The sequence below is a fragment of the Formica exsecta genome, unplaced genomic scaffold (genome assembly GCF_003651465.1).
Source record: "Formica exsecta isolate Colony F162 unplaced genomic scaffold, ASM365146v1 scaffold2, whole genome shotgun sequence".
Classification (NCBI taxonomy): Eukaryota; Metazoa; Arthropoda; class Insecta; order Hymenoptera; family Formicidae; genus Formica; species Formica exsecta.
The window spans coordinates 3,689,025-3,698,668 of NW_021849297.1; the positions used below are offsets into that span (position 1 = coordinate 3,689,025).

A 9,644-nucleotide genomic window follows, 5' to 3' on the forward strand; every position below is an offset into this window, starting at 1 on the left:
ATGGAACTGTTTGAATTAGACATCCTACTGCCGCAGATGAAGATCAAATTAATGTCAGGAACGACAGATACACAGGTATTTTAACAATATTCGTCCCCTCAATATTACAAATTAACGTCCATTTGACCCTCGTATTTCACATTTATGTCGAACGCTATTTTTATCAATCAGATTGCATGTAAATTCGAAAGTGCGAATTTAAAATAATTAATTAAGAAAAAAAAAAGAGAAATGAAATCATACAAAACAAATCGGACAGATTCGTATATAAATATGAATAATTGATATCTTACTTATAGTTATCATAGTTTTGCAATTATAATTTTATTATCTTGTAATCTTTGTTTGCAATGTGGAAATAGATGTGGGTCGCGGAGCAAATATTAAAGTATCTGAAAAAAACAATCGAGTCAAAGAGAGAACATCTTGTGGAAAAACTCGTTAAATGTGACATAATCTCTACCATATGCGATGCAATGCAAACGACTTGTTCTACAGATGAAAATTTTGTTAAGTATGCGATTTTTTTTATGTTATGATGATCTCAATGTTTATTTGTTAAATCTATTTTTTTACATCATCATGCAAATCACGAATAAAAAATGTTTGCGGTGATTTTATTTTTGTATGCAGAGTTGTTCTCGAGTGTCTTGAGATTATAAGCGTCTATAAAAAGTTCTACGAAAATCACACGGCCATGAGTGCTATAAAATCAATGTTAAGAATTAGTTACTGTGTGTACACATCACTCAAAGACACGGTACTGTTTGAAGAGGTTGTACAAGGTGTCTGCAATATACTTGTTAGGTATATTTTTCTAATATCTCTCGTCATTTGTTATATAAAAACGTACAAGCATACATAATGCAAAACTTAGTATTATATATTATTCCTTATATCTGTATATATATAATTATTACTTATTCATTATTTATATTATTATATTGCTTATAATTATATCTATATATTATATCTATGTATCTCTATTCAAACATCAATGATTTTGACTAATTATCACGTAATCTGTTTTGCCTAAGCAATAGTAACATTATGCGTAACTTGCGTTACACTTGCGTAGTACTGTATTTAGGGAGGCATTAATCATATTCAACTTTTAGATCAATGAAATTAGCTGTGGATTTTGACACTGTTTGTGTTCCACAACAAATTATATTTTTCATAAAGGAACTGGATGTCCAAGATTCGCGAAATAATAAGATGAAATTTATGATCGTCACGATATTAAATGTTGTTCTGCAACAAATAACTATCGATGAAATCGTTGATGCAGAGATAATTATTGACATCTCTTGCGATGCATTAAAATCAATGATAGAAATTGTCAAATACGGCGACGATGATAACACGATTTTACGCGCTACTGCCTTATTATGCGGTACTTGCGCCGGCAGTTCTCGGTAAAGAAAAGACATCGATAAAGTTATTTTTCTTACTATTAATATTCAATCTAATTTGTATTACCAACATCTCTGCTTGACAGGTTTTTTTTTGAACAAAAAAGTCAGAAGTCTGTAATTTCTCAAAAGAAGAACAATCTGTCATTTTGCATTTATGATACGATAATGAATATAATTATACCATATGTCAAAGTATGTATATATATTAAAAGTGATACTTGATTTATTGATACGTGTATCATGAAATCAGTCATGCACATCGTTATGATGAACTTGATTTATATACTTATTTATATATATATGATATATATTTCTTCGATAGGATGCAGATTTGTCTCGTATAGACTCAAACGAGTTTCACAGAAATTTCATCTTTTGTCTGAACAATTTGTATCAGTTGGAAAATTGTTATCATGACAATTTGTCAAACTACTTGGTTGCTAATGGTTATCTGAAGTACTTCTTGCTCTTGACTCTAGAGTTTCCGTAAGTTGCGTCAATTTGTAATGTTGCATGAATTGATAGGATTATGTTACAATACGTTGTGTCACGATTATAATGACGAATGCAAAATATAATATGGATATATGTATATTTTATTTTATGTACTAAAAATTTATTGGGAAACGCAAGCATTTTAAGTCTAATATGAGCATAAATTATAAAATATGCAAGAAGTAATGTTTTACATTACAGGAAAAATTTACGAAGAAACATTTGCTTATTACTATCACAGATTCTGAGTATTCTTAGTAAAAGAGCATTCTCAATCAAAGACAAGAACGAGTTTACACATTGTTTGCGCAAAGATTTTCTTGACTTAATATCGAAAGGTTCGACGAAAGAGCGATGGAACGATGCTGTAGCGTCCTGTCGTGGAAATGATGGAACGGCCTTGCTGATTTTGTTATATTATCATTTCCAAGGCACTGGAGAGTACGAGACTTTATTTTTTATGTTGTATACTATTATTTATATTAAATTCGCAAATATATTGTACATTCCACATTGCTTTTAGAAACGACATGATATCTTTGGAGTCGTTAATTGCTAGAATCATGGTATTTTCAATATCTAAGCCAATCTCAGTCCCGGTTTTAAAACCTTTATGGTTTCTATTTGCTGTAAGTATTTATCTTTCATATTTATTCGCTAAATATTAATCGCGCTCGATTTTACAGGTGACATCTATCTCTCACCGGTCTCCTAATTCGATACGTAATTACGAAAATGCGGTTACTAGATTAACGAATATCCTGCAAAAGTTAGAGATCAGCAATTTTTATACTCACCACATCGATCTTCTACATTATTATCTTAAATGCTCAAACGTTTCGCAGAACTTATTGAATCAAGTTTTAAATTTATGGTTGATAGAATCCGATGGTGATATCAAGCCGTTACTATCATTCAATTGTGACAAAGTGGTTCGCCATTTATTGGTGAGTGTAATATTTATCTTCTACAATATCAGAGAGAACAGGAAATTAATATCCTCGATATATTTATATACTGATTTTTCACTTTTGAATATATATTAGTATATAAAAGGAAAAACTTGAAGCATTACGTTTTATTTAAATCATATATTTTTATTGGCTTTGCTAGAAAAACTTTTTTTTTTAATGTAAGATGCTCAATCTTCAATGTTTGCGAATAGGTTGTGATACGGAACGGTTATCCCGAACATGTTATCAGTGCAGCTATGAAAGGACTCCGTCATCTAATTCAAATTGACAATAATGATAAACACATTGTAGAACAAGTCGCGGAAACTGTGTGGCACATGCTGCCTAACATACTTTCATCATATCATTCAGATACTGGTTTGTGAAAACAAATCCAAAAAGACTTCTAAACTTCTCTCTCTCTCTCTCTTTCCCTATAATGTTATGGATTTAAAACAATGGCCATTCCCGTCATGAAATTATCCTCGTTGCGATTAAGGTTTTTACATACTGTTCCAGAATTGGAACGCTGGTATTTCCGTTGGCGATGGAAGATTTCTCTCGCGGAAGATTGTCATACGTACGCTAAAACGATGCGAAACGAGCGGATTTGCGGTGTACTTAGAACTCAATATATAAATATAACATTTTACAAAGGATATATTCTGTAAGCTAGAGAGTATTGAATTTAAAAATATATTTATCTTGTTATTTAGAGAGAATGAATATTATGATTACATTATTAGATATTGTGATTAACATTTTATCAATTTGCATTTATAGTTGCGCATATAGAAGCAGCTTTGGAATTAGCCAATATTACTCAACCACATATAATGCCGATTGAAATTATAATACGCAGCGCTCATAATATTGTTGATATTATATTAAAGAAAAACACAGATTCAAAATTCTTAACTTTAGTTGTAACGCAAGCACATGTCCTGTTGGTTTCCGCTATATCATATGAGTCATTTAAAGGTAAAAAAGCAAATATTCGTAAAAATAAATAATTATTTCAATAAAAATATATAAACATGTATTTTTGCTATATAAAAATGTGTATTTTATGATAATGATATATATTTGATCGAAATTTCAATTACAGTGCTTCAAATATACATACAACAACCTATACTATTAAAAGAATTATATGTTTATGGATTTTCAAAAGAAAGATCGGAATTGTCCACGATTAGCATAAAACTGCTCACATTCATTATTCATTGCCAAAAAAAATCATCGATAAAGGTATACATAATGATTATCTGAATTGTTAATCTAAACGAAACTTTTTAATACTTTAAGATATATTTGTTTATCAGTGCAAACAGCCACTCAAGATTCACATAAAAAGCTTAGTTGATCTCTTATCATATGCGAGAAAATCGTCAAATTGCATAATAAATGAAATGCAATTTGTATGTGATCTTTTAACACAAAATGTTGATAAATCGGCTATTGTTTTGCAAAAGATTTCATCTGCTAGTGATGTGGACATGGTTATTTATCTCTATGAAGTTTTTCATATTATTCACGCAATGGTCAGTATATTTAAAATTACAGGAATATAAAGAAGTACTCGAAAATATCTTTCACTATATTACACAAAGATTTGTTTACAATATAACACGATTAACAATTATTAAAATAATCAGATCAGGAAACAGCAACAAGAACTGATATCGGAGTTAATTATTATCTTTTTATAGAAACATGAGCCGCAACGGGAAACGGTATATCAAAGTCTAGTGGTTTTATTACATTTCTGTAATACTAAAGTAACTACTAAAGCACCACTAGTACCTCATATTTGTACCGTAATGAGTAATTATAATCTCATTTTTAATGTCGTAAGAACACGATATGTATCGTATCAATTTGTCGAGTTCGTCACTACATGGCTTCGTTATCGCAAAGCAACTTGCAACGATGTATTGTGGAATCCTAGATCGCTGTGTAAAACACCTTTTGATCAAGTTTTGGATTATCTTAAAGAATATTCTGTGATGTTACATAACAAAGAGTTGAAAGATGCTTATCAGAGTCTTCAATGTGCGGTAAGAAGTGTTTTAACAATACTAGAAGTAAACTACATATTTTATAAGAGCTATCAATATCTTGTCACTTTTATATTTTTTTTTGTTCTTAAATTTTTATATTTTTATTTTAGCTGTCACAATTCCAATGAACAATAACAATTGTATAGATTATATCACGTTATATCACAGTATAATTAGTTTATACAAGGAAGAAGTTATAAAGAGTTCACATATATTTTATGAGAGATTCTGAATTTCCTATTATAAAACTTAATGCAATTTACTTTTTAATGTATAATAACTAACTTCAATTAATAAGAGCTTATGGTTCTGTATTTTAAGAGAGAATAATATTACGTGTAAAATATATAAGATTTTAAAATATGCTGCATTTTTTTTTATCTTTCCATTATACATATACATCGAGATTGTATTATTCAGCATTATCGTATATAAGGATTGAATATATATTATTTTAAGAATATTTTAATAGAAGTGATATATATATACAATATAAAGACAGTGACTGGAATCAGTCACTATATTGGTGCAGCCAATAACTTATTCAGTTATATTGTGCAATATCAATATCAGCTTTATCGTAAGTAACATGTGCGTATAAAAAGTAGAAAAAGATTGTATTTGAATAAGAATCTAATCCTTTCGATGTACTATCTCCTTATCCTGGTGCAAAACTGCATGTTATGCATTTTTGCTATTTTTGATGCATGATATGCATTTGAATCCATTTCTTGTGCTTTTCCAAACATCCGAGCATGCACATCATGCAGCAGTCACATTACAACGTCGATTTAATCCTTTCGGGGTAGCAAGTGCTAAACAAGAGAGAGAAGCGTTATTGTTATAACTATAATATAATCGCCACGTAGAAGACGCGTTCTTTGTTGCGTGATTATATAATTACTCCGAAGGGGTTAAACGGTACATCGACAGTCCTCCGCGTTAATCGTTCATTTTCAGATTAAAAGTTCTTTTTCTACTTGCGTCTCTTTTCACGAGTTTCTTCTTCTTACTTTCGCGGCCGACCGTTTCGCTGCATGAAGCAACCTTTGAAGGAATTTAATCTCACGTCAATCTCACCCTCCTCCAACTGAAAAGTGTTTATCGCTCGTGTTACCATATTGTCTGCGTAAACGGAATAGTATATTGGATACGTACGACATATTTAGCAATAAAATGCGATTAATGGAATTGGTATTCCACGTATATACCTACTTGATCGAATAAATAAATCTCCTTGTAACAGGACGGCGACACGCATTCCCGGATGCACCGTGTTTTCGCAACGTCACCGCTCCTGTGCTGCGATTGCATTTTGCAGGCTCCGCTCTCCTCGCACGCCTGCTCGAATTGTCTAAAGAGAAGCTCCTACGACAGTATACATATATTTATCAGTCATTGTAAATACATCATTTTGATTTGATACTATTTATTAATTATTAATTTTGTAAATGCAGCAAAAATATTTAATAACAGCAAACTAGAGATGTGAATCTCCTTTTCACATTCCATCTTATTTTGTTATTATTACAAATAAATTATTAATTATTCTATCATAAAGTATCTCAAATAAATGCCGCGATCAAATGTATATCCCGGAATATAAATATTTATTATTAATTTGGAGAAAATTATTATATTATAGTTTATGTGCGGTATTAATCAAACAAACGCTTGCATATTCCGCGCCATGACGAGATAAAGCGGAATGCAACAATTGATTCGCGCATGTTGAAAGATTAACCTCAATTAAAATCAATGGAAATTCCAGCACAGTATATATATGTCTTTAATTTTCTTCGCGAATAATTCTATAATCTGCCTTTCACTGTGTAAATAAAAGCATTATTGCATACGCGATAAATCTTTGACAAAGAATATTTACCAAGTGCCATTTCAGGAAGCTGTATGTAACTTTCTCTTATCTCATCTCCTAATACCGGAAAGATATATACATGTCGTAAAGATATATTTTCGATAAAATCCCCGATGATACCTTGATATGACTTTTCACTGTCTTTTTTTTACCGGAAGCGGATGTCGCGAACGCGAATTATTTTTAACTTTTAAACGTAACATTTTCGCTGTATCTTTCTACAACGCATAATCGCGTTATATGTACTCCTTTGTACTTCTCTGATCGCAAAGAAACTCACCATCGTGTCTTGTTACGATCTAAATTTAATTCTCACGATCTACTTTTCGCTGAACAAGTTCGATGAAAGAGAGTTCTTTCTCGTCGCTACAATAAACCGCGATAAATTTGAGTCAGAACTTTCAAATGCAAATATTCGCATGTTACTTTTGAGTACCTTCATGTACACTTTGATCTTTAGCCGAATATTCTTGAGTTAATACCAGATCGATCGCTGTTTCCTCATCAAATTGCTATCTCAATTCAATCTTACTTTCTTGATTGAAAGCGACAACCACCTCTGATACAACGTACAGATTTCGAATTTTTATTTCATCATTAACGTTTTTTTCTAAATAAAACAAATTTTTTTATAACTTCCGATTTTTTAATTATTTTTTTATTTTTTTATGAATTTCCATTTTTTTCACCAAACGGATTTTTGATTTATGCATTAAATATGAAGATATTTTATAAGCAATTAGTGATTTACATATAAGAATGACTTGAGGTTTTTATATACATATATTCGCCGTTTAAAAGTCGGAGGCGGATTAGCGTCAATTCTGCCGTCCCCGGTGTCGTAAAGCGCCCCCCCCCCCCCCCCCCCCCGAATGAGGGTTGCTCGCCATAACCTGTATCAGCTTTCAAGCACGTACCACTCGTCAAAGATAAATCCAATGAATTGTATGACCGACTTACATTCTTGGTGGTCTCCTTGTACGGGTACTCGGGAAATGTAAAGGTCTTGGCGAGGGATCCTGGTCCTTCCTGGTGGTGGCCGATGACGAGGATCAAGCTGAGCACGAACGCCACCCCTAGTGCCATGTTGAGCGGAGCCGGTGACCGATCAATAGATGGGGATGGCGCTCCGTCTGCTTCCTCCACCGTGTTTCTACTGGTGGAAAATAGGAAACTTTCAGGCCTAATGAATTGTGAGGATTGACCACTGATTTGTTGTGAACATTTCATTATCAAATCGTATAATTTTCAAACGTGGAAATAAATTCAAGTTAACGTTGAACCTTATTTTTTTCCGCACATTGTTATGATACTTGCAGTGGATTAATCAATTTTTTATTATCTTTTTAATTCTAACACATTTTATATTTGTATCACAAGGCATAATTAAATTTGTTTATAATTTGAATTATATAAAATTATTTCAATGTTTACTACTAATTCTAGCCGCGCTAAAATTTGATTTCAACCCAATGCTGACAACAAAATATATATATATAAGATTTTACATTTATTAAAATCTATAGCTCCATATTGGAACAATATTATCCAATTTTATGAAAACAAAGGCAAGGTAATATAATAGAGAGTATAATAATGAAAATAATAATCTTTTTATACATAAGCTGTAAGTCGATATTTGATATTGCTGAATTATATGAATTAGATATTGTTATTTAAAAATTTCAACATATTTTTTATTTGTACATTTAAGTAACCTTACATCACTTTTATGCAAAATCTTTATTTAATAGTAAAATATAATTGAAATATAATTTTCAAGAACATAACAAAATTATAAATTTTTTATTATTTTCTTTTTTTAAATAATTGTTTCTTTATTTGGATATATTTAAATACTAATAAAATTAAATTTTGTTGTGTTTGTAGTGATGCCGCAGGGGATAATTAAGAAAACCGCAAAAAACTTTTAAAAATCTTAAGAAAACACAGATGATGCCGACGATTAAAACTTTACTTCGTAATTTAGAATTTTGTAAAATTCTCTCCAGAAAACTTTTCTTAAGAAGAACAGTCGGGAAACAAGAGTCTCTAATGCAACTCGCGCGACCGAAATTCGCGAGGATTAATAGCTGTAATATCTTACTTTTCGAGAGAAGGGAAATAACGTGCGAACCTTAATCTCCCAAATTATTAATCTGCTGGTTTCTCGCTCGCTTAAAAAATTCATTCCCCTGCTTTAAATAAAGTACTGAGTTTCTTTTATTCATATTGCATATTCGGAAATATAACTCGGATCTTTGCATGCCTTTGTGACTCTAAATCAAATAAAGAAAACTTACACCAAGATATAAAGTTTTAGTCATTATATAAGTAATTATTAGATATGACATAAGCTTACAGAATTGCCAATTATGTATTTTCACATTCCTTCATCTATGTTAAAAAGTACGTTTACTTTTAGCTCTTTAAATATTACTGAATATTATATATTCATTTATATAATGCAAAATGTGCAATATCTTATATTGGGTTGAACGGAAAGTTTGTGCCGTTTTTTCGGTCTTCATCTCTTAGTAAAAAACGGAACGAACTTTTCGTTCAACCCAATAGTTTGTTCCATAGGTTTTCGAATAACCGTCAATAGCTGAAAAAATACTTTTTGGTACATTTGAAATTGGTTATAAACTGGTTTATTCCAAAACCTATGGAGCGAATTACAATCATTTTGATCTCATTTGAAAGATAATTTAATACTCTACAACTTTTGTTTCGGTACTTTTTGTTAAAAGACGCATACTTTCCCTGATATTTGTAAACATGTAAAAAATAACCGTGATTTCAGAGGTTTTTGGGCGCTAACTTTTTAAGGAAGCAT

General features: G+C 31.0%; 2 protein-coding genes across 4 annotated transcripts; one reads left to right on the top strand and one right to left on the bottom strand.

The window, feature by feature from the left end:
• LOC115234507 lies at nt 1–5,243 on the top strand. Its single transcript, XM_029805642.1, is given in 14 exon segments — nt 1–75; nt 363–514; nt 634–807; nt 1,119–1,475; nt 1,523–1,610; nt 1,741–1,904; nt 2,115–2,354; nt 2,437–2,542; nt 2,600–2,860; nt 3,079–3,244; nt 3,650–3,847; nt 3,975–4,117; nt 4,192–4,410; nt 4,579–5,243. Coding segments are annotated over 14 exon segments (2,829 nt in total). The 3' UTR covers nt 5,065–5,243.
• Nucleotides 5,244–5,298: 55 nt separating this feature from the next.
• Nucleotides 5,299–8,050, bottom strand: LOC115234400. Of its 3 annotated transcripts, none has more exons than XR_003883913.1 (4): nt 7,766–8,050; nt 6,145–6,297; nt 5,834–6,019; nt 5,299–5,744 (listed from the first exon to the last, which is right to left on the bottom strand). XR_003883913.1 is itself a non-coding variant. In XM_029805450.1 (4 exons), exons 1-3 carry the CDS (start codon nt 8,033–8,035, stop codon nt 5,939–5,941), a joined length of 504 nt encoding a protein of 167 aa, XP_029661310.1. In that variant the 5' UTR covers nt 8,036–8,050; the 3' UTR covers nt 5,299–5,744; nt 5,914–5,938. The 3 variants fall into 3 exon arrangements, 2 of the variants coding, with proteins under 2 accessions (XP_029661310.1, XP_029661309.1); XM_029805450.1 differs by having other exon boundaries at nt 5,914–6,019; XM_029805449.1 differs by having other exon boundaries at nt 5,299–6,019.
• Between the last annotated feature and the right edge of the window lie 1,594 nt (nt 8,051–9,644).